Source organism: Tiliqua scincoides, chromosome 8 (genome assembly GCF_035046505.1).
Source record: "Tiliqua scincoides isolate rTilSci1 chromosome 8, rTilSci1.hap2, whole genome shotgun sequence".
Taxonomy (NCBI): domain Eukaryota; kingdom Metazoa; phylum Chordata; class Lepidosauria; order Squamata; family Scincidae; genus Tiliqua; species Tiliqua scincoides.
In genome coordinates, this window is record NC_089828.1 from 37,888,254 (window position 1) to 37,914,019 (window position 25,766).

At 42.9% G+C, this 25,766-nt stretch overlaps 1 protein-coding gene across 5 annotated transcripts in view; it reads right to left on the reverse strand.

Annotated features, from left to right (window-relative positions):
• The window catches only part of PTPRS (protein tyrosine phosphatase receptor type S), a 442,958-nt gene that overhangs the window by 23,290 nt on the left and 393,902 nt on the right, over positions 1-25,766 (reverse strand). For 3 of the 5 annotated variants that reach the window (XM_066635289.1, XM_066635290.1, XM_066635288.1), the window contains 7 exons: positions 24,916-24,963; positions 18,201-18,298; positions 12,264-12,387; positions 8,640-8,815; positions 7,607-7,726; positions 6,060-6,214; positions 2,268-2,553 (listed from right to left, as the gene is read on the reverse strand). In XM_066635289.1, coding sequence (XP_066491386.1) covers positions 2,268-2,553; positions 6,060-6,214; positions 7,607-7,726; positions 8,640-8,815; positions 12,264-12,387; positions 18,201-18,298; positions 24,916-24,963 — 1,007 coding nt within the window. The remainder of the gene's footprint in view (positions 1-2,267; positions 2,554-6,059; positions 6,215-7,606; positions 7,727-8,639; positions 8,816-12,263; positions 12,388-18,200; positions 18,299-24,915; positions 24,964-25,766) is intronic. The other 2 variants (XM_066635292.1, XM_066635291.1) reach the window with 1 other exon arrangement.

Genomic DNA, 25,766 nt, shown 5'->3' on the forward strand with positions numbered 1-25,766 from the left:
ATGCACATTGGGGCAATGAATCAGAACTTTACATAAAGGCTAATGGGTTCTGAGCTGTCTATGACAGAACAGGAGAGAGATCTTAGGGTACTGGTGGACAGCTCGATGAAAGTGTTGACCCAATGTGCGGCGGCAGTGAAGAAGGTTAATTCCATGCTTGGGATCATTAGAATAGGTATTAAGAATAAGACAGCAAATATTATAATGTCATTGTATAAATTGATGGTAAGGCCACACCTGAAGTGTTGTGTCCAGTTCTGGTTGCCACATCTCAGAAAAGATATAGTGGAAATGGAAAAGGTGCAGAAAAGAGCAACCAAAATGACTACTGGCCTGGGGCAGTATGAGGAAAGGCTACAGCGTTTGGGGCTCTTCAGTCTAGAAGAGAGGTGTCTGAAGGGGAACATGGCTGACACATACAAAATTATGCAGGGGATGGATAGAGTGGATATAGAGACACTCTTTTCCCTCTCATACAACACCAGAACCAAGGGACATCTACTAAAATTGAGTGTTGGGAGAGTTAGGAATGACAAAAGAGAATATTTCTTTAGCCAGTGTGTAATTAGTCTGTAATTAGCCTGTAATTAGTTCCTTGCCACAGGAAGCAGTGACAGCATCTTGCCTACATGCCTTTAAGAGGGAATTGGACAAATTTCTGGAGGAAAAGTTCATCACAGGGTTATAAGTCATGGTAGGTATGTGCAAGCTCCTGGTTTTAGAGGTAGGCTACTTCAGATTGCCAGATGCAGGGGAGGGCACTAGGATGCAGGTTGTGTCTGGTGTGCTCCCTGGGGCATTTGGTGGGCCACTGTGAGATACAGGAAGCCAGACTAGATGGGCCTTTGGCCTAATCCAGCGGGGCTTTTCTTATGTTGTTATGACATGTTTTGGATGGCAGGCATGTGTGAAGCAATAATAAAATGGAGTTGCCTCCGAGTGTGTGCAAAGTACAGTACATTTCAGGCATCACTCTTTAATTGGGTATCTCCTTGGCCCCTATCGCTGAAATACCTGAGTATCTTAGAAGACAAACAGATAGTCTGCTTCAGCTCATTCACACACCCCAAGGAGTTGGTGGCTAGTTAGCAGGAATGGCAGAGGCTGTTAAGGCTGTTATGTTGGCATTACATAGCAGAGCTTTGCATCCATTTCTGACTCCTCCTGAGATATCACATCTCTACAGGAAGGCTTCCACAGGTAATGCTGTTCCTTGTGTACTTGCAACCTTTTGGTGGACCAAGTTATACATCCATCTCAATGCTAGATGGAGCCACCCCAACTTCCATATTCCTCCAGTATCCAAACTCTACATCTGCACAAACAACAAAGCAAGCTTCTCTTTGTTCTCTCCCAGTCTTTGGAGCACCCCGACTCCAAAAACTGTAATTTGGAGCTTCCACAAAGCTGAACTGAGGTTCAGTGTGTACACTCTGTCTCTCTTTCTCTCACACACACACTCACACAGCACCTCCAGTGAGTGCTAAACCCTTTTTGGTATTCATGACACAGTGTGGCACAGTGTCTGAGATAATACACACAAGACTAGACACTTTTAAGCACCAGGCCCCACTGTTCAAACATAATTAAGTATGCAAATAACAAAAAATCTGATATTTACTACTTCATACATCAGGTAGTTAGTCATTCAGGGTGCAATCCTAACCCCTTATGTCAGTGCTTTCCAGCACTGGCATAGTGGTGCCAATGGGACATGTGCTGCATCCTGCAGTTGGGTGTCACTCACAGAGGCCTCCTGAAAGTAAGGGAATGTTTGTTCTCTTATCTTGGGGCTGCATTGCCCTTATGTCAGTGCTGGAAAGCACTGACATAAGGGATTAGGATTGTACCCTCAGTTAAGTAGTTCTTGTATATCTGTTGGTTGCCTACCCCTGCAATAAAACATTGTATTAAAACATTGTATTAAAAAGTTGGACCAGGCGCTAAAACGTTTGCAAATCATTGGGCTACATAACTTCACTCTCATCTTTCCCTTTTTGAAAAAAGTAAATTCCTGGTCCTTATTGGTTGTGCAAGTATGCTTGGACTTCCATGGACCTGAATTAGAATAATGACTGGAGTCAGGTGGAGCTAGGGCAAGGTGTCAGTGCCCCGGTCCCTTCTTGCTGCAAGCAAAACCAGAATGCAAAATAAATTAAGCAGTTGTGCTTAATTTGCCTAATTTACATTGATAGCAGAATTTGTTTTTAGTCAGATCATGTCTCTAGATGAGACCTCAGATATCTATCTTAGCGCTGACAGTTTACCTTGAATTCCAGTTCCATTCCTGTCACGTGCTCCCCAACTTCAATCTGCGCCAACTTCTGGATGTAGGTATACAAATTCCGGGCAGGAACCTCCGTGTTTCCACAGGCAACAGCTTCCAGCAATGAGTCGTGGATGAAGCTGTACTGGTCTTCTGTTTGCACCATGTAGTTCCTCTGTGACCTCATGAGTGTGACATGCCCATAAATATCCACTGTCTTCTCATGCTTTATTCTCTCCAGCATGGCGTCAATCACAATGAAGCAGCCTGTTCTACCAACCCCAGCACTGCATGAAAAGGAGAGTGGGGGAAAGGAAGCAAGAGCCTGAGCTTTCAAATGTCTCCTTTTCTACTACATCATCCCCCCGCCACAGGGAGAGTGTGATGATTTGCTCTGGCTAACTGGGCAAAACAACACTTTAAAAAATGGTTTTTATGTTTAAAATGGTCTTATGTTTAGGAGGAGGAGAGTAACTATCTATGTTCATCCCAGCACTGTGTCCTTCCCAGTAGCTGTTTCCTTGTGTCTCCCTTGTGAGCCCTATTGAGGAAGGATGCCAGTTTTCCATTTCTTTTGCTATCTAAATTATTCTGAGAATGTTCTTGTTGAAAATATATAAATATTCTTTATAAAAATACATTCATTAAAAAAATACAGTACGTATGTATTTTCCAGCCTTTCTGGCATTAAAGACACTCTCTCAAAAAAGCAAACCAACTAAGGGCCCAATCCTATCCAACTTTCTAGCACCGGTGTAGCTGCAATGCAGTCCCAAGATAAGGAAACAAATGTTCCCTTACCTTGAGGAGGCCTCTGTGATTGCCTCCCCACCACAGGATGCAGCACACATCCCACTGGCACAACAACACTGACACTGGAAAATTGGATAGGATTGGGCCCTTAGTCAAATAAAACTGACTCCACTCAGTCTCCCATGCACAGAATCATCTCCCAGAATGTCTCCATGATGCCACCCCTCTCATTTCCTTAAAATTCCTCCTGGCTTTTTTTGTGAGATGCCTTCGGCCCATGTCTCTAGTCCCCAAATTCTGTTGTGACTAAGCCAAAATATGTGCAACTGAAATAATCACATTTTTTCCTGCCTACACTTTTTTTTCTCCTGTCTCCCTGGTGCCAATTTTGAATTGTGAACCAGTCGGGGTCATGGTCAGTCTTCTCATTTCTTTGAAAAGCACCATGCACTGAGATGGCATTCTATAAACCACAAGCAGCAGCATCATCAAGTTGGTACGTTTTCTATTGGAACTGTGCATGCTGCTCTGTGTGTGTGTGTGGTGGGGCAAAAAGCATCATTTGTAGGGTTCCATGCGGTTAGCATATAGATGGTGACATCTTCCCTCTGCTCCAAACAAGTCAAAATCTAAATTGTAAGCTCCTTGGGGGCAAAGTTCCTTCTGTTTCACTTACATTACTCTGCAAAGCACCACACAGATTGAACAAACAAGCAAGCCGCTACAGGGACTACGTTTCATAAAAAAAATTGGATTATGTGTCATCTGAGGGAATGGATAAGGGGAAAAAATACACACACACACCCCCAACCCCTATCAAAGCAAGATGTTTTGCAGCGTGTTGCCCACATATGTTTTGGAAAACAGTGCTTCAGAATGTGCTCCAGCCATAGACCTTATCTTTTTCTTGCATGCTACCATTTTCAATATCCCCATCAGACACATGCACAAGGGCACTATTCCCATCAGGCACACACATGCCTGTCAACAATGGAACATGGTGTTCATCGAGCTTCTTGGAAAGAAAAAGAAGGGGTGCATTTTAAAGTCATCTTGATTTTTTTCATTTGGCTACTGTATCTCTGCAGAAATGCATCTGGGCCACATCCAACCTTTTCTGTGTGTGGTGGGAGGAGTGTTTCATTTCATGGAACACACAAAGTTTACCTCTCTGCACTCTGATTTTGCAGCTAGACATACATAAGAGGGTTTCCAGCAACCTGGGGTCTCTCTCTTTTTCCTTTCTAAATCCTTCCCTTTGATATTCATTAAATAGACTTGAACACCTGAAGCAATAGGACTGCCTCTATTTTGCTGATGGGAGCAGAGGAAGAGTGATTGTGTATGTGTCAGAGAGAAATCTAAGTCAACTAAGGTGCCAACTAGTCAACTGCACTTTTTTAATTTTCATAATTGCCATTTGGAGGACAAGCAGTACATCCCTACTTGTAGAGGAAATTTCCAAACAGTATTTTCTCCAGTTGAAGGTAGATTGTGACCCCCCCGCTGCAAAACACCTGCAAAAAGCAGATATTGTGGCTGCTTCATTGTTTTCTTTCCCCTCCCCCCCCCTTTTTGACCCTGCAGGTCTTACTGTATAGGTATGAAGCACATTTATCTGACTTGAGCCTGTGAGAGCTACTTGTCGGATTATAAATTGAATTAAGGGATGCCACTTGCCCACAGGGAGCATGGGGATGACAACAACATTTGTGTTTGTCACTCACCCTGAGGCACTCTCAAAAAGGCCCTACCTCTCCACACTCTTCCAAGATTCTTTTAAATACTCTCTCTACTGACAGCCTCCACCAGATCAGCTTACTGTGCCATTCCACCCCCCCCCCGCTCGCAAGCAGGTTCCTAAATCCATTTTAATCTTCTCTCCCTCCCCTCCACCCAAGCAAAATAAAGGCCTATGAGTTCTCTAAATGCGACAGATTTTCAACAGCAAGGATTTCCAACACAGAATTGGAAATGACTCTGTGAAAATGACATATTGAGCCACTTTAGATCTCTTGTCTAGGATCTTGCTTTGCATTTATTAAGCACTTAGTTGCATTGCCCAGTGCCATTTTAATGTGCATAATAAACACCCACATCATAAGTATGCAAATACTTAAATAAGGGTAAGTTAGATTTAACATTTTGACCTACACACCTTGGAGTGGAAAATAGCAACCCCTCAAATTTAATTTTGGGTGGAGTAACGGCGATCACTATTTTATTATTAATTCACATATCTGTATCCTGCTTCTCAGCCCTTGTTAGGGTCCCCAAATAATTTCAGTAAGTCAAACAACAAATAAAACACAGCAAAATCAAATTACAGCTACAACTAAATGCCCAGAGAACTGCATGAAACACCAACTTGGGTTGGGTGGTGGTAGTGGTGAAATGAAACATCTGGCAAATCAAAAACAAGTTTTTGCTAGGTGATTTTTGAAAAAATCAGCAATTTTGAATAGGTGTCAGGTGGACCTCACAGGGTAGAGTTCCACAATCCAGGTGCCATAACTGAAAAGGTCTCACCTTTTATGGCCTCTTATGGCCATAGACAGAAGATAGAATTGGAGCACCTGTAAAAAACATGGAAGCTTTCTTCCCGTAACATATGCAAGAGAGGTATTTGAAAATAACCTGTCTGTCTGTCTGTCTGTCTGTCTGCAAATGGACATGTTCTAGAAATGAGCTGTTGTACCAATCATATGGCCCACCCAACACACCTGAAGAATAGGAATGTAATATTTGATTGTTGGATTATATTTACCACAGGGGAGAAAGACTCAGAGGAAGGAATCAAATACACAAGGTTAAACCAGGATTTCATAGCCCTGTGAGAAAATGGGGAGCAGAAGATTTGGGGCACAGCAAAATGGAACAAGCAATATTTTAGTCTTAATAGTAATATGGAAGTGTGTATTTTAAAACATTTATGACTACCAAGATCATTCCCCTCCTGTCCCATACATAGAGGACTTTGCTGATGGTTTAGGTGAAACCATCATGGTACAGAAAGTGAAACTGAGTGGAATTTTGGTACCTGCAGTGCACAACAATGGGACCTGCATCAGGTGGATTGCAGGTTTTCACCCTTCTCAGGAAGGCCAAGAATGGGGTCGGGTACTCAGGGACACCATGATCTGGCCAGGCTGTGAACTGAAACTGGCGAACCTCTCGTTTCTCACTGGATCCGTTCTAAAAGAAAATCAGACAATGAGTTGGAGGGTGCCAAAAAGGCTGCCACCTGGGCAATTCACTACAGGTCCATCTTATTACAGGAGGTGCCTGCAAGGAAAACAAAAACAGCTCCAGATAATTCATGTGAATGAACCAAGTCAGTGTTTAGAGAAGGCAACATAAATCTTCTCTGAGAAATCAGTTGCCCTGTACACGTTACACTGGCACCTTGGAAACTGCTTTCCTGTGATTTCAAGTTGTGGTGCTTCCGTAACTTTTTTAAAAGCCCAGGATGCAGCAACATAAGTGGGACTAGTTGCACAGGACTTTTCCATGGAATCAGTACCTGAGGGAAAAAAGCAGCTCCCACACTGCAGCTGTGACACATAAAGAGCACCTCGGCCAGACCCCGAAACTTTAGCAAACACTTTGTCAGGAATGGGGGAGGCAATGCAACCTTACTCTAAGTAACACCCAATTCCATGTTTTAAGACTATGATAAGCAACTTAAGGGGTCAGTTATGTCAGGCACTGACCAAGGGCAACACACTCAAATGGCCTATCTGGCCAGGCTGTCCCTTGAACACTTACTACCTCTAGTGGGAATGGTAGCCCTATCGGGCGCAGGTGAGGGATGTCATCAGGGGTCCAGAGTAGGACTTTGCCCCAGGGCATGTAGCAACCAACTGGATTCCACTGAAGTGTCTGGGCAGAGAGGAAACACAGAAAGCTGCCCACTACATTGCATTGTCTATGCTGACTGAACTTGAAACTTTCTGCATGCAAAGTAAGTTCTCTGAGTTACAGCCTCTCTCCTCATCAGTCTGTTCACTGATTTTATAGCCACGGGGCAAGACACTCCCCCCCCAGGGCCATCTTATTCATAAGGCTGACTAGGCTGAAGACTAGGGGCACCGCAGGAATTAGGGGCTCATCTTTTTTTCTTTTTGCTTATCTGTATCCTAGGGCTTCAATGGTTAAAGGCACTTTGCACTCTGTGCCATAGCAATATGTGTACATATATCCATATATATCCTATATACTGACATATATACTATCAGCTGTAGTGGGGTGAAAGATTGAAGTGCTGCAGGGGGTCCAAAATACCTGAAAGCCTAGAGGCCTGGCTGTGGGTTAATATGACTGTGCTCTCCCCATGCATTCTCCCATTCTAACTTTGCTCTCTTTACTGTTTCCATCACAGAATATTCATGTGTATAAGCGAAAGTGATTACATGTCTCTCCTCCACTTCTCCTGCAAAACTAACCAAGAATGGTTGCCTAATAACTGCAACTGCAATAACAGCAATATGGTCCTTGAATCATTTCCAGAGAACCTGGCAAGGTGCAGGCAGGGAGAGCATTGGCTCCTATCTGCCAACCACTGGTTTTATGATAAGCTCCACTCACCTTATGAAGGGAGAATGTCCTGACGCAAAATGTGGCCAACTCAATAGTATCCAGCAAGGTGACTTGGATCATTCCGTAAGTCTCTGTGCCCCGGCCTGGCCAGTACTGGTCACATTTTATCTAGGAGACCAACATACTGTATATTTAAACAATTCACAAGTCATCTTTCCCATTTCCCAAATGGAAAGATGCATCCCAAAAGGGTCTTGCATATCTATGCATTACAAAGCCAGAGAATGTGAATTGGCCCAGACACATGTCCAGGGTTATGGAAGCTCTGTACTAAAACCAATTAAAATTATGTGCTCTGAAAAGCTGAATTCTGTGATTAGTATACATTATGCAAACTGAGCAAATCTGCATAGTTTGTTCTGCCACTTTTGCTAGTTTGAATAATTTTTTCTGGTTTTGCTTGGCTGGAGGGTCAAGAACGCTGAAGTCCCACCTTCTGCACAATGAACATCTTATTCAGTCACATGCCTGGCTTCTGAGTTTTCAGTATTGCCTCTACACTTTTAAACATCTATTTTATGGCCATAAAGGCTAGAGATTTAATTTTTTAAAAACAAGAACCAAGATTATCAGAAAACCGATTGCTGCTACCCATGACTGCTGTGACTTTTTTCTAGACTCCTGTGGAATGAGAATTACACAGCTGCTTTGATCACAAAGAGAGGAAGACAGCTAATGCTATCATCAAATAAATGTTTATCAATCACATGAGTTTTAGCTGATTAGTTAAACATATACATAGATTTGCATATAAGAAAATAATTCTAATGCAAACAACATATTTTGTCTTTAGATGACTTGTCTGTGTGTCACAGCAGGCACCATGTGAAAAGAGGCATTAATCGCTCACACACAGGAGCAAATGCCTCTTCTAAACAGTGGTTGTCTTTTACAGTGTTTACTAGTATTAAAAAATAAAAATAAAATCTGCTGCCTGATTAATCAGATGTCATCTTTCTAGCAGATTTAAATGTTGCAGCTCCCCAAAACGGTCTCTCCCTGCTTGAGTGTATTTCCTCACCCGTGATTTCTCCTCCAGTTTGGTCATCATCACGACAGTGGCAGAGCGCTGTTCCCATACCATCCTCCAGAAGTCCCCAAAGGTCTCTGGAAGGGGCCCCTGGGTGGCAATGTAGGCATTTTGCTTCCGGTAACCATCAATGTAGTTGGCATTAATGTAATCACTTCCCACAATCCCTGCAAAACAGAGTAAAGTTCAGTCAATTGATTATGCATAATGAGCAGTATTATCTCATTTTCAGTTTGCCGCAGATGTTGGAGTGTGATGATTCTTCCAGCACTGTCATTCCTGGGGGGGGGGTTCAGGGGAGGAAATGCCCCAGGGCACCACCCACTGGGGGCAGTGGTGAAACCCTTCCCTCTGCTGCCATTTTTAAATTTTCTTTTTGATTTTTACCAGACCCATTTTTGAGGCCTTAGAACAGGGGTGTCACACATAAGGCCTGGGGGTTGGATGCAGCCCATGAAAGCTTTTTATTTGGCCCTCAGGCTCTCAGCTGCTGAGCAGTGCTGAGGTGTTACTGCTGAAAGGGCAGCACATATGAAAATTGGGCTCTCCCATATCTTGAAATGTGATCAAGATTCATGTATTTTCTCTTCTGTCATTGGCAGCTAATGAGTTCCTAAGTGAGAAAAAAGTTCTTATTTTTGGTTATGACCTATTAATGACATCACTTCCTGCCTAATGACATCACTTCCGGCCCTCAATAGGCATGATGCATGATTCAGCCCTCTGTATGAAACGAGTTTGAAACCCCTGCCTTAGAAGGTCTTTAAAGGGCCAAAGAGGCTGCCCACGGCTTCCCCAGCCCCGAGAAGTCCTTCTGAGGCCTTCAGAATGCCAAAAAATAAAAAATAAAAAATGACACTTCTGGTTTTTAGTGAAGTGACATTTTTAGTCATTCTGAGGGCTGGAGAGGCCGTGCATGGCCTCCCTGGCCCCCAGTAGGCCTTCTGAGGCCTTCAAAACCGACTTTTTTAGACCTTCCAAAGGCCTTCTAAAGGCCCTTTAAAGTTTAAAAAAAATGGCAGCAGTACTGTCTGCAGTCGGGAGCACCCGGGATATTTGCCCCCCTGACCCTCCAGGTATACCAGTGACAGGCATTTTTTGATGCATTTTTGATTTTGTGGGCAGGGGCAACAACAAAGGGAATTTTGAGGATCTTGCTTTGTGTGAAAGCTGTGCACATTCTTTAAACACATTACATTATTTTCCCTTCGGTGTAAAACTTCCAAGTAGCCTCAGAAAAGTAGCTCATGGGAATAAGATGCAAGAACCACCAGATTCATAGAGGTATAAGGCAAGGCTTGAGTATATAAGGCTATATAGCAATAAAGTGGTTATTGAGCTATGAATCAGGAAGATTTCCTAGTTGGAACTTTGCATCTCCTATGAACTCACTAGGTGATATTGGGCAAGCCACTTTCTCTCTCACCCTCAACCTCTCATATCTGTAATATGGGGATAATGCATGGGATCTCCCTTACAGGGTTGCTGAAAGGATTGCAACACTATAGTCTGTGCAAAGCAATTTGAACATCTGAAGCATGATAATAAATACTTTATAAATTATATAAATAAATTACTATAAATTATGCCTTTTATTGTCATCATTCTATTTTTACAATTATCTTAATTATCATTAAGAACATAAAAGCAGCCTTGTTGGATAATATCCATCTAGAACAGTATCCTGGTTCTAATAGTTGCCAGCCAGTGACTCTGGAATGTCCACAAGCAGAACATGAAGGCAACAGCCCTCCCTTACTATTGCTCCCCAGTAACTTATATTTAGAGGTTATACCTGCCTCTAAAACATGGAGGTTCCACATAGCCATCTTGACTACCCTTCTAGAACTATCTAAGCTAGCTGCTGTCACTATATACTTTGGCAGCGTATTCCATAAGTGTATGTGTTGTTGTTGTTGTTGTTGTTGTTAACAGTGTTGTATTAAGAAGTTATTTCTCCTGTCATTCTTAAACCATAGCAAGGATGTGTTAAAACAACATTAGGGACACATCAATCACATTCTCAGGCTGCTTTCTGGCACTGAAGAGGTCTTTTTGGACCTCTCTGACTTGACTGCTATTTATGGGAATCAGCAGAGAGGGAGAGGATCAGCACCAGCTCTCTACTCTCTCAGCCCCCTCTGAAATTCAATCAAAGTTTTGAGAGCTTCTCCTCATCTTTGCTGCCCCAGGTAAATGAAATTACCTTGCACTTCCTGAGAGCAGGGAAGCTATTGAAAGAGGATTAGCAGTGAGTGGCTGCCACTGACCCGGCACAGCCTTTTGGACAAGCAAGGAAAGAGGATTAAAATATTTCGTTTTGTCTAAGGGTCTTCTTCAACCTTGCCCTCGGATGCCTCAATTTGGACATTCCTGAATCGAGTTAAACTTCACAATTGTAAGGAGCCTCAAATCAAGCCAGCGGCTCCATTGCAAGTAGGGCCAAGGCAAATCCCTTAAACACCAAAGTTTTTTTTCCTGGTAATTTTTTTGAACTGTACACCTATAAATGTGACTCCCTGGAGCAGCAGCACCACCTGACATGTTATTAATGTCTCTCTCTCCTTCTGGCAAGGATCCCTGCCTTCTGTTAACTTGAGAAACCAACCAACCAACCAAGTGAGATGGTGTTGACCTGACATACTTTTAAATTAAAGAAATGCTTAAAGGAAAAAAAATACAACTAGAACTGTGCCGCATAATTAAAGAAAGACACAGTTGCTAATTTCAAAGTCACTTAATTCCCCCTTCTGTTCCTGTGCCCATCAGGAATTGCAGCAAAGTGGACTCGTTCTCTCTGCTCCACCTCTACCATCTACCATCTGTTTTTACAAAGGTTCCATCCTGAACTGGAACTAATAAGGGCTTTGACTCTGATCTGATTATTCTGATCTAAATGAACAGCTTTTCATCCCCCCCCCCCATCTCCCCAGAGATCAGTGTTCACAATCTAGATCACAATGTGTGATGAGGGGACAGCAGAAACATAACAGAATGTGAACATACAAAGTTGTCTTATGCTGAATCAGACCCTTGTTCAGACTTGACTAGCTATGCTGACTGGCCATAACTCTCCAGGAATGTAGACTCAGATGATCTTTTCCTAACCCAACTTGGAGATGCCAGGTATTAAATCTGTGACCTTTCGCATATAAAGCAGGTGCTCTACTGCTGAGCTCCAGCCCTTCTATGATGTCTGACACATGGGTTCAAACTGAAGTTTCTTCACAGTCATTGCTCAGAGATGGAGTCTTGCTTTCACCCCAGAGCATACTTCAGTAGCAACACAAATGCCAAGCATGAGGAAGGTCCTAGGTTCAATTCCAGCATCTCCAGCCAAAAACACACCTCAGGTAAGCAGACTAGGAAAGATCCTTAAGAGCTGCTTCTGCCAGCCAGAGTAAACAATATTGGTCCATGGAGATCAATCGTCTGACCAAGCTGAAGCTGATTTCATGTGTATGCACAGCAATTGCTTTTACACACACACAAGACAGTAAAAACGGAGGGACTACCCATATCTAAAACATAATACTTCCATAGTAAGCCATAGTAAGCTTTTCAGAAGTGAGACCAATGTGCTCTGTTTTCAGGAGCAGCAAAATAGGCCCGTACCTTCGATAGGCAGCAGGATGACACGGGAGTGGTCGTAGGCAATCACATTGGCATAGCGGTTTTTGGGCTTATTCACCTCAAGATTGGAATGTTCCCAAGTGAACTGCTGACCAGGATCAATAGACTAGAGGAAGAAAATACAATAAAATACAATTGCTTTCCACATTCTGTCCCTAAAGTCACATAGGAAATGCTACATTCTTTTTTTTTTTTCCCAAATATGTAAAAACAATTAATTGATGCAACCAATCTATTAAAGGTTTCCCTTGAAATTAAAAATGCATTTGATGGAATTTTGCTAGGCTTGTGGAATGAAATCTCTTGGTTGCAAGTCTCTCACATACACATAGTGTTTAAGTTATGGGTGTGCCCTTGGTGCAAGGAGCTCCACGATCTCAGGGAACTGGTTTGCCCACTTGAAGCCTAGGTTGAAGACATGGAGAAGCAGAGGCAGATAGAGGGATCACTGAAACTTCCAAGCATGTGAAGAGTCATTCCATTCTCAGACAGGCAACTGCCAGTAAAGAAAGTCTTAGAGCTGGAGGACATCATTCTAGAACAGTGTTTCTCAAACTTTGTCTTCCATTGTACCACTTCACATGGTCAACCTTTTTGAAGTACCACTGGAAGTAACTTGCAATGACATCATTTCCTGTAATTTCTGGGTTGGGAGGCCAAATGCAATATGACAAACACAAGTAAGAGGGTGGACAGCAGGGCTTTTTCGAGTGCAGAAAAGCATACTTTGGAGCCTCCTACTACTGTTTGCTGTGTCACATTCCTGGTCTTGCAAGGCTGGTGTCCAGGGGTCCTGCGAGACCACCAGACACCACCACTGGCGGTACCCATATCACTGGTTGAGAAACATTGTTCTAGAAAAGCAGGAAAGAATCCCCTGTGGGGACCCCTTCTTCAGGTGCTGGGCCCAAATCAAGTCACACTAAGGATACTCCGTGGGTGAAGGGAGTTCGGGGGCTTCTTGTAGTGGCTGATTCTCTAGTCAGGAACTTGGGGGGAGGGTCTGTGATGGGTGTGAGGACTGCATGGTGACTTGCCTGACTGTTGCGAAGGTTGCAGATATCACTACTCATCTAGATAGCCTGGTAGAGAGTCCTGGGGAGAAGGTAGTGGTTGTGGTGCATGTTGGCACCAACAACATGGGGAAATGTCGACAGTTGGTCCTGGAGACCAAATGTAGGCTGCTAGGTCAAAAGCTCAAAGCCAGGACCCCAAAGGTGGTGTTCTTGGAAGTGTTACCTGTTCTACCCATAGGGCTAGCTAGGCAGCCGGAGCTCAGAGGTCTCAATGTGTAGATGAGATGGAGGAGAGGTTTAGATTTGTTAGTCACCGGGGAATGGTTTGAGATGAGTTGGATGAGAGGCAGGCTTCACTTGAACCGAAATGAAGCAGACTGCTGGCATGTAACATTAAAAAGGTGGCAGAACTGCTTTTAAACTGACTCCTGGGGGAAAGCCAACAGGAGCAGACTGGCGTCCAATTCAGGACTCCTCATCCCTATGGAATAAGGGAGGAGAGGTTCAAGAACTGCAAGATAATGACAGAACAGGAATTAGGAGTGGAAGCATGATGGGACATGACAGCCAGTCTAGCAGAATGAAAGGCTGCCGGGATAAAGGCACAAACAAGCAGTCCTTCTCAGGGGACTCAGTGCTTTAATGAAAATGCCCAAAGATGAGAGGTGTATAAAGAAGCTTTAGTTGCCAGAATTGTCATCAAGAGAGAAAAGTATTTTTGGGTTCCCAGGCCACAATCCCCCCAAATTTGAAAATTTCCCAATATTTTGTACAAACTATATGCAGCTTTCTCAAGGGAAGATCTGATTACCCTATCCCACAAGGGATACTGTGAAACACAGTATCACCCTACTTGCCTCATAAGTCAAAAAACCGAGGTAAGTGTCCTAGCCCAAAGTTCAAAGAAAAGAGTCCTAAGCATAGGTAAGTGCTCCTGCCTTCAGCAAAGTTTAGTCCTATCTAAATGTAAGGAAAGAACGCAAGGTGACTAATAATGCACTGGTTCTCAGAAAGGGCAGTGTTCCCCAAGTAAAGGAACAAAGAGGTCATGGGATGAGGGTAATTTTATTCTATAATCAAGGGTTACCTGGCCACATCAGTAAAATTCTGGGACAAGCAGGCATTGAATTGGGTTTTAAATCAACTAGAAAGGTTCAGCAGTGTTTATGTTCTGTGAAAGATCCCAGACAATCATGGGATACATGGTGTCTATGGGATCTGTGCAAGTGTAGTAAAGTTTACATCGGCACCACCAAGAGGTCATCAATACTAGAATAAAGGAACATCAAAGACACTGTAGACAGGGACAGGCTGATAAGTCAGCAGTAGCCGAACACAGAGTACGGGGCAACGAATCAGTTTTGAGCAGACGTAAGTCTTGTTGAGGGAACATCAATACCAGGCACAAATATATATAGAGATGTCATTGAAATATACAAGCATCATAATAATATGAACAGAAAAGAGGAAATGTTTAGCCTCAGCCATGCCTGGACTCAGTAAAAACAAGATTTTAAGATTCAATAAGGGACAGATTGAAGGCATAGGGGCCTTTAAGAAAATTGGAAAGGAACAGTCAGGTGATGGAGGTGATGATGTAATTAGGGCTGGGAATGACCAGCAATTGGCTGATTGAAGATGCCTGACTATAAAAATCCTCAGTCTTTCCTTACATTTAGATAGCTTTGCAGGAGGCAGGCACACTGATAATGGGAGCATTAACGTGAAACATATTGTTACTTTTGGAAATCTAGCATGCAAATCAAATATCACCTTCCCTCCCTAGACACTCAATGCACTTTGCCTGTTTTGGCCCCTGCAATAATTTTGTTTCCTGGGGTCACTGCTGTTGTATTCATCATTGTGTGCTGGACTGTGATGGGTATGCTTAAAACCACAGCTGAAAAGTATTGGTTCACTGGCAAACAAGGTGTACTCCATTTTTATCACAGCACAAATAGATTAGCCACCTGTTCAGCTGGCTCTTGATGCCTCTGCAACTTGATTAGGCATTGCCCACACAATAATGGCTAGAAAATTGCTTTTAAAACTTGAATAAAAGTAAACATTCTCGGAGGGCTGAATTATATGCCTGATACCAAATTCTACATTTTTGTAGTGTGATCATAAAATGTACATACAGTCCTAGATGAATATACAAATCTATATTTTGAAAGGAAATCAAGAAGTGTCTATCTGGATGACAACTGTTCAGACTCTTGGCCTGGCATTTGGACACTGAAACAGAAATCAGCCAAGTGGCATCCACCTTTTAAATGGTTACTACAGTGCTATGGTGGTTGCATAGCATAACTATGGTGATTGCATTTGCTGTGACCTACATGGTGGGGGAGCCATGATGCATGGAAGCACCAGCCAGGGCATGACTGCTTTGAGGGTTGAATGCACACCAATGCATTTCTGTCCTGTTCAGCCTTTGGTCTTCCAAATGGATGGATTTCTCCTGAAGGGATATAGTTCCAGTGCAATTTGGCTAGGATTTGTTACAACCCAAATGGATCGAACAGAACTTGTGCCACAGAGATGTGTAGGTAGAGAAACCCCTTGACTTGAGACATGGTTCTGATACTGGAAGTTCATGACTGTGAGTCAGCCTACTTTTTTCTTGGCTCTATGGTTCACTCCTGTGACAAGTGAGGTAGGCAAGGTGGTGGCGACAATAGCTCCTCTTCTTATCACAAGAACTAAAATCATTCTCCCACCCAGTGGCTTCCAACAAGTAGTCTTGGTAAGCATCTGATGAGCCACAGAACTGAGCAGGGGCAGCACAACTGGCATGCTCTGCTCCCATCAAGGTACTAAAACCCTCATATTTTCATGCTGAGGTCCCCTTTGTAACTAATGGGTATTTGTACATCTTGCAAAGCACCTCTCTCCCTCTCCAAACTTGCACCTTACTCATTTCATAGGGGATGATTGCTTAGGAGGAGGCTGCCCTGGAACCTGGCCAAAAGCATTTTCAGATGCATTTTCAGCTATTAAGCAAATTAGCTGTTGAGAAAGGGGAGGAAGCAGGGGAGAGCACATTAGCTTGCTCCTTGCCTGTCTCCCTCATTCCAATGCTGAGATGAGTTAGAAAGATCCCAGCAGAGCTGAGAATCTCTTCCCATCATCTTCCTGTTGATTAGCAATTCATACAACATAAAACCTGTTCAAATCTTGTTGCTAGAGACTGCTGGTTATTTTTGAACCAACATGCTGAAATACAAGCACCTGCACTTGTCTTTGCCATAGCACATTGCATCTTGAGCCCATAACCTGAGGTGGTGTTTTCCCCGACCCCATTTCCCCACTATTTGTGTGTTCTTAGCCCCCAAACCCATTAACCTTTCAAGCTCTTTCTGTCATTAGCCATGGTTTTCTCTTCAAACCAAAGTTGCCATTAGCCATAGCCACTAGCCACATTAGCCACTTCATTAGCCATAGTGTGGTTTTCTCTTCAAACCAAAGTTGCTCTGCCTCTCCAATCTCTTCTAGCCACAGGTCAGCTTTTCCATCTCTCTCCATCTCTTCTCTCTGCAGCAGATTCTTTAATTCACAACACTCTATGACCAATGCTTTCTCCTTCCTGCAATAGTTGAATGTAATATAGGGCCTTCTCAGTGGTACCTCGCTTATGGAATTTCCTTACCCTGGAATTAAGAACGACTCCCTCTCTGGAGACCTTTCAGCAGGGCCTCAAGATCTTTTTATTCAGGAAGGCTTTTAACTGATACTGGGAGCGCTTTTGGATATATATTTTAATAGTTGTGATCCTGGGTGTTTGTTTTAATGTTTTAATTGTTTATATATATATTGGTTTGTATATATTGCATTGGTTTTATGTTTTTACATTGTTAGCTGCCTTGAGTCCCCTTTGGTGTGGGAGAAAGGAATAAAGATACTATAAATAATATTGTATGCTGTCACAGGATCAGGGGGTGGAGCCTGCAGATGGGTGGCAGCCAGTTTTGGACTTCTCATTGGTTTGGTTCCATTTTCAGAGCAACGCCTTCTGAATCAGGCAATCCATGTATGAGCAGAAAAGCAAATTCTATAGCTATTAGTACTGAAAACAGCTGGAGGGAAAGAGCTATGACAACTACAGAGCCCTTCCCACCAGACAGAGAAAAGAACAGTACAGGAAAATTACTGCTTAGGACTGCTCTCTTTGCTGCTGGCACAATGACAACTCAAAAGTTTGTTTGTTTGTTTGCCAGGAAGCAGATTTCTTATTAACAGGCAGAATCTACTTTTCTTCTCAGGGTGGAACTAACTACTATTAAAAAAATGCAGAGAACATCAGGTTCTACGTCTCTCCAAGATATCCAGTACAACTTACCTCATACCCTAACCTAACTAGTGCCACACTACATGTTCTCCAGTTCAGTTTTCACCTAGGAAGTAGTGATGAGACCCTTCATCCTGTAATTTCCATGATTGTGTTCAATCACTATTTCCCCCTTATGTTGCAGCTTCAGTGGCTGATTTTTCTTCCGTTTCACTTCTTCTCAAACAACCCCAGCTAATCAGTGATCACACACTGGACATGATGCCACAATATAGAGCTTTCTAAATTTATCCAACTGCTGATGTAATTAAGAGTATATGAAGTCCATCAGAATGAAGGCATTGCTTCTTCCTACATGAGTCATAAATTTGATCATAGCCTCCTAGAGGAGTCACTCTAGTCACCCAATGTCATTGCGTTACACATTTCCCACCCATGACAGGAGCACATAAGGACTCAACACTAGACATTATGGAGGGGAGAACGTGACACAGATCTTCAATATTCAAAAGCAGTTCCATGTTCTTGGTAAGTAATTCCCCCCTTCAAGCAGCCCTGGTCCATAATGCCTCAGCTTCCTCCCAACTGATCATTCCCTTTTGCTCCTCATACCTCATACTCCTGAGACAGTTTCAAATTGTCATTAGCCTTGAGGTGCTCCGTGTGGTCTGCCAGTTCAGAAATTGGGATCGGTGGGTGGTTGAGCATACCTACGAGTGAAGACAGGGAAAAGGAGGGGAGGCAAAAGATCTCCTCAGTTAAAATCATCAGTTTGTTTGTCAATGGCAAAATAGTTTACAATGAAAATAAAAAACAATTGCAATGAAAGGAGAATCAGAAAGGACGGGGGGAGGGAAAAATTGAGGGCTCGAAATTGTGTCCTTATGTATCAAAGGAAAATGGAAGAGTTCTCCCCTGTAATGGCCCCATATACAACATTCATTGGAAATTTTATCTGGAAAAAAGGAAACTTAAAAACAAAACAAACAAAAAAGAAGATTTTGACAGGAGACACTTGTTATCAATTCCAACAGTGAAAGGGAGGAGAAGAGAGAAGCAAGCAAACTCCAAAAGGAACATGTGGTGGCAGAATGTCATAGTGCTGAGTGATCATCTGTCAGTGCAGAGGGGGAACAGACACAAAGAAAGGAAGGAAAAGTTTAGCTGGTCCATGGAATGAGAAGATTGCAATGTTTGTGTGTGCGTATGCACACACACACATATGAGAGAGTGATGCGGAGGCTTTTCAAAAGTTGCTGTGAGATGTCCTGAGACAGGCAGGCAGGTGGCACCTTGGCCCTAACATGAAACAAGGTGAATTGGAGGTGACATATTTTTTGCCACTGTTAAGGATACCAGAGTAGGAGAGAGATAGATCCAACTCATGGGGTACAAGCCACCAGTTAGTTTTCTCACCCAAGCTGTACTGAAATACACCAGCATTAATCTGAATGAGAACTGCACAGGAGAACATCCAGATGAAGGGTGCTCCATGGTAATCAGTGGAAGGAGGCAGGGGGCCATTTTGATTGTCAACCTCAGGTGCCAAAGTATCTTGGAACAGTACCTACCTTTAGAATATTAGCTAAGGAGAGCCATAGCCTAGCACTTTTGCAAGCTCTTTAAATTCATCTTCCTTCAGGGTATTCCATTAAAGTGACAATTTCTGTACCAACAGGCAATTTCTATTTTTCCTGCAACATGCAGGGATAAACCAGTCTTATGAAAGGCCCTCCTATTTGCTAATATCAGAACTTATTGCACCCCCAAAAGAAAATTTTTTCAGGTATCAAGTACTTGCAATCTTATTACATGGAGGAGGGCTCTAGCACACAGAGACCAACCAAGTGGTAACATTTCCACTCCGAAAACAGTAGTAGATTATTGTAGGTTTGACAATAAAAGGGGACACTGTCACAAGTTCTGGAAATGCCTGTCCTCTCTTTTAGACTTTCAAGAATGAAAGTCTTGAGAGGAAGTTTTAAGGAGAATTTCTCACTGTAGACTTGTTCTTGGCCACTTGTGTTCTGAGAAGGAAAAGACACTGATGCTATACCCCTTGGAGCACAAAGAGAAGTGGAAAAGAAAGGCAAGTTCATCAGATAAAGTGATTGTCATCTCTGGAATTCTGCTGTATTTTCAGCAGTGATTTTGAACCATACAGAGCTGAAAGCAGGATCTGGCTTCCTTTCTCAAGGACTCTGCTTCTGTGTGTTTCCAATGGAGGGCTTAAAAACTAACTCAGAAAGGCAGAGCTTTGTCTGGGAGCAGAGTATGTTTCCCTCAGCCTAGGTAGCTGCAACTTACCTTCATAGGCCTAAGACTGCCTGACAGGGCATCCTGGCCAGAAGGTATGACTAATGGAGTGCTCCAAAATTCATTCACTCTGTTGAAATTAATCACGGCCCCAAATGTTCTTGGCTGCTCCAATTCTGGCAGCTAAAACAGTCTTTAGCGCCACAAGATTTTTCTTCTCATTTCTCAATAATAGTGAATGAATGAGAGAGTGAGATAATGTCCACCTAGGCAAATGAGATTCCAATATTAAGGAGGTTATATCACAATCATGCAAGACTGATTGATATCTAGAGGTGCAGGTTCAATTAAGGGAAGCCTGTAATGGCAAAGGGGAATGAAATAGTATTTCAGTATTTCATGTGGACAGGGAATTACTACTGTTGAGTGAAATAGTTTATCAAACTTAAACCAATATATTATGGTATATCACATATAAAACCTCACAATTAATAATTAACAGCTCAAATCTAGCATGCTTATTCAGAACCAAATTACACTTATTTCAATGAAACTTATTCTAAAAAAAAAGTTAGGGGATTTCTGTCTCAGAGTTATTACACAGAAGGATATGGTAGCATTCTGGATTGTACTACATCAGGCTACAGGTGGGAGGTGTCAAAATTTTGAATTCTCATGTGAAAAGCTCCTTTAATGTAGCAAAGAAGAGGGCTCCAATAAACTTAACTCCTTACTGTGCTGGTTTACTAAAAGCAGTCACATTTTTGTTGGGTTTTTTTAATGAGGGGAATTAATGAGGAGAAGCAGTTGAATATATGCCTCTGCCTCAATGAACCCTGGGAAATGTAGTTCTGCAAAAGAGCTAGGTCTCAGGACATTCTCAGCACCCTCACAAAATTTCTGAGTTCCTTGAAGGGAACCCATGAGAGTTATACCAGTTTAAAACCAATTTAAGTGTGTAGGATAGAAGTCACCCCAGCTGGTACTCTCCACCCAATACTTATTTATTTATTAATATTTATTAATCGCTTTTCAACAAAAAGTTCACAAAGCGGTTTACAGAGAAAGATCAAACAAACAACTAATGGCTTAAAAGATATCTAGGTGAAACAAAATGTTCTGGGGTGCCTGAGCCCCTAAGCACCATGCCCCAGCAGCTCGGCCCACTGTTCCAGTGGCAGGGGCTCCAGCAGCCATGGGGAAGCATACTCCTCCCTATTGTCTTCCAAGAAACCACCACAGATCCCTAGGAATGGGGGAGGGAGAGGTGGGGAGATGACAGGAAGTTGTGGAGAATTTCGAGCCCCAATGAGTGTTGCATGATTAAACATTGTAGCAAGCGACAGCAGCAGTGGCAGTGGCAGTGGCAGCACAAGAGTGAAACAACCTGAAAAACTTGACACAGAGATGGCCAAAGCAAGTGTGGCATTCACCAGTTTCACAGTGTGCTTTTGCAAAAGTTGGTTTTTCCCAATTGGGGATTACCCCACAAAATTCAGCAAGGAAACTCAACACACCAGAATGAGGAAGAGGACTGAGAAAGGGGTGTACCTATGCACATGTTTAGGCCCTGATTGATATTCCTGAAGTCCACCCTATGTAACTGGCAGAAAAAGTGTATACAGAAAATGACAGGAACTGGTGTAGGCTAACAGTATGTAGGTAGCATGGTGAGAGATTAAAACTGATTTTGGGTACTTGTCAAAAACTCCACATATTTTTCCCGAACACTCAGCCCTTTCTATTATTTTGAATGCCCTAATTGCAGGGCTACCTCCCTTCCCCGGGTAAGAGGATGAAAGTCCTTTTCCCCTGAGGAGCCGCTGGTTCCTGTTGTGCCTGTTATGCCTGTTGTGCATAGGATGCCGTAGCAGCCATTTTGGCACCCCAGCAGTCCTAGCAGAAAGGGCAGCTCAGGAATGGGTTGCCCTCTATTTAACTGCAGGGAGGGGTGGTTGTAGTTCACTGCACATTTCTCCTATCCCCAAATGTCAAACTGGCTTTCCCTCAGTGTGGTTGCTAATGAAGGACCTCTTTTCTAGCTTTGAAAGAGACATCTTAGAGGGAGAGTTCTCATTTAGCATTTCAAGTCCTTGAAATCTCCTTAATGTTGTTATTGCAAGAACTCAAGAGTGCACTCTCCCTCCTCCCCACCCTCTACATCATTCAACAGACCCAGTCACCCGAATGTCACATTCTGTTGCAGGCTAGAGGCCTCCTCTGTCAATGAAATAATGTTAACTGGTTCTTTGAACCAAAAATGTGAAAACTAAGTTATATTGGGCTGGAGAGTGGGATTTTTTTCCCCTCTAGCTCTGCACCTGAGTTAGACCAGGAGGTGGATAGAACTGGTGCTGGAGTGGCAGCTCAGGATTCCTATTCTAAATTGAGCCAAGTAGGCTCTGACACCATCTGATAATGGGAAGAATCAAGTAAGAAATTACTTACATTTCTGAGTAATCTGAGTCATTGCCCAGCCTGCCTTTTCCCTTCAATTCAAATTCTTCAGCTCCAATCTATTTTGCTCATCCTTATGATTGTGTTGCTCCTCTTTTCAGCTATGACTCCCTGCTTTCTTTCTTTCCATATTCTATCAGCTCTCAAACATCATCATTCTTGATCCCATACATATTTTTGCTCTATATTTTTACTCCATGTCATGCTCTCTTCATTCCCTTGACTTCTGGAAGTTTCATGTAATCTTTCCATCTCACACATGCAGTTCTTCCTCCTGTCACTGGATTATCTGCATGGCTCCTACCTTTGGTGCATTTAACAGGGTCCAACCCTGTTCAAATCAACAAAATTCAAAGCAAATTTCAGGAACTCCTTAGGTAAAATATGTGAGAGTCTCCAAGAGAAGCCAAACAAATTTCACTGGTGATATTTCTGGGGGAGGGGTTGATACATTCCTAATAAATGCCTGACAGAAACTCAACTCTTTATTCTTCGGCTCCAGGGAAGCTTTCTCTTTTGTGTGTCTTCTACTCCTTAACTCTCATGCATCTAGGAAGCCCTTAAACAGTAAACCTGAAGGCAGGGCTTCTATTTTCTCTATAGCATCTAGGTTTATATAAGTGCTGTAGAGATCATCGTAATCATATTAATTATCTCTCAGATAGTCTTGCAGCCAGCTGGCAAGATTTGTAATGGCCAGCCCCAAATTCTATCTTCTATGCCGACTGCTGATTAAAAAGTCAGAAAAAATAATGTAGCTATTTTCATTATTTCTGCTGTCAATACAGTTTGTTTTTCCTTTTAAAAAAATATAAATATTTTTTTCATGGTGTGAAGGATGCTGTGCATGTTCAAAGACACCTTGGATTTATGTCATTAAAAAAAAACCTGTTTTCCTTCAGGAGAGAAAGTTACTCTGAACATGCATGCCCAAGACAACTTTTAATGAAAAAAAAACTTTGTTTTACTCATAGGAAAAACACTCTGCACAAGTCCAGAATCAGTCAGCCTCAAGGTGCCAGAATTTTTGATAACAAAAAAGGTAGCAGCTCTATTTCCTGAGGAGCAAATGTGCCACACGTGTGATGTAACAACACACACTAAGAATGGCAGGACAGGGCAGGGAAGGGCAACCTGAAAAGAAGACCCAAAATTAACAGCTCTTCCACTATTTAAATTACATAGGGGCCAGGAGGGGAACAGTCATGTGGTGATGGTGCATTTTACTGTTTGCAGAAGGGGAGCTATGATTTGGCTAAAACAGAGGGGGTAGCCAGGGATTGAGGCTTGTGGATTTCAATAAAACCTTCCTTCCTTTACCTTATAATTCAAGCATCCCTCCCCCCAGCATGCTCAGTCACACATCAGGTGGGGGTGAAAGCTGCTCAGCGAATTTAGAAAGGTAACCAGCTTGGTTTTAAAATTGAATATACCTGTGGACCAGGATTACATATCTCTCGTTGGAGAGCATCATCCTCTCCTTAGCACAATCAAAACCTCTTGCTGATTTCTCTGCAAAAAATAAATTTATGTGCAATGTGCCGAAACCATGAGAGTTGACAAAGGCCTAGTTGTGATGGAGTTGGGTCAAAGGTAAGAGGATGTAGTAAGTGGTAGATAACCTACTTTGTGCATAGAAGGTCTCAGTTCAATTCTTGGCATCTCCAATTAGGGCTGGGAAAGACCCTGTTTGACATCTTGGAAAGTTGGTGTCAGTCAAAGTAAACAATATTGAGTTAGATGAACCAAGCAGAAGGCAACTTCATACGTTCAACCTGTCTCTGAAATGCACCATTTCAGAGCGTAGGTGGAGGGTTGCAATGATTGCATGCTACCCCAATTAAAAAGAAACACCAAACTCTCTGTGCTGACAACATTCAACCATGCAATGCCCCAAACTACAGTAGAAGTGGTACAGGAAGAGCTTTATTATCTCAATTCCTGTCTGTGAACTAACAATAAATGTCTAACAAGTGCTCCAAAAAAGTGCTCCAAAAAAAAACTTAGTGCAGAATTGAGTGGGTGGGTGGGTGGGGGGGCTTCTGTCTGGTCAGGCACACAAGGTGCCCCCCCCCATGCCTAGCAAAGGTGAAGCAGGGTGTGCAATGTGATAATTCTCTCTCACTGCCTATGATTATTTTAGGTGTTCAGTGAAAAATTAGAATGGCAGTGGTATTTGGGCAGGGGCAAGCCCTGAAGAACATGCAATCAAACCAACTTCTGCAGCTAGCCATTGAACACACACACACACACACACACACACACACACACACACACACACACACACACACACACACTCACTCACTCACTCAGCTGCAAATAATATTTTGCAAAAGATGTTTTGGTTTTAAGACTGTAAAACTGGGAGCACAGTTGGTATGAAACAAATGGTACAGAACAAGGAACAAGATGGCACAAGCCATAGAGATGCAGAGAGAGAGAGAGAGAGAGAGAGAGAGAGAGAGAGAGAGAGAGAGAGAGAGAGAGAGAGAGAATGAACACAAAAGGAAGAAGTGCAACAAAACGACAACCCAAATTTTTGGTGAATGATTGGAGAACAGGGAGAAAGCACTACCAATGAAACGGACAGGAACGAAAACACACAGGAACTAACTTTCAAGATCAAATTCAGGGTCACTGAGAGGGCTGCTCAGACCAGAATCTGCAGAAAAACAGTAAAACAAAAACAAAAAAACAGAAAAACAACAAAAATACACTTTTATAAAAAAAATGCTACTCAACCAAGAAAAACCAAATCAAAAAAAGCAACACAAAATTTAAGAGGAAATGAAAGGGGTTTTTTTGGGGGGGGGGGGAAGGGATAACTTTTTTGGCTACTGTTTCAAGTTCTGGACATTTGTGTGTGGATAGGGAGATAGGGGCAGAAAGGAGACAAAGAACAGGGCTACAATTTAACACAAAACAGTTTCATTTAACTATTTGCTCAGAATCTAGCCCCACTGGTCTCAAACCTCCACCGAATCCAAAGCCCAGTGTTGGGTGTCCTGGCCTGAAATGGAATTACTTTACTCTGTGCCAGCTGAACAGCCAGTGCAGAGTTGAGAAGCCCCATTGCACGGCTGCTTCCCTTACTCAGGGGAAGGGGAACAAGGAGGCGTTGGGAGCCACCCGTGGCTGCCTGGTGTCCAGAGAATGCAGCGGCAGCCATTTCAGTGCTGCTGCAGCCTTGGACACCAGGCAGCTCAGGATTGGGCTGTTAGACCTTACTCCACTGATGCCCCCAAGGGCATCCCTTTTCTTTTTCCCATGCATACAATCACATTGCTGTGAGGGCTAAGCTTACCTCTGTACATCTGACACCAGTGAGCTCAACTCTCACTGATCAGGAGGCTGCAGTTACTCTCTGTGCACAGATGATACAGAGACATAGTCTGCAAACTCTCCTGAGAAAGGGGACCTGCCTATCCTCATTAGAGGAATTTTGCTAGTAGAGGTGTGAAAAGC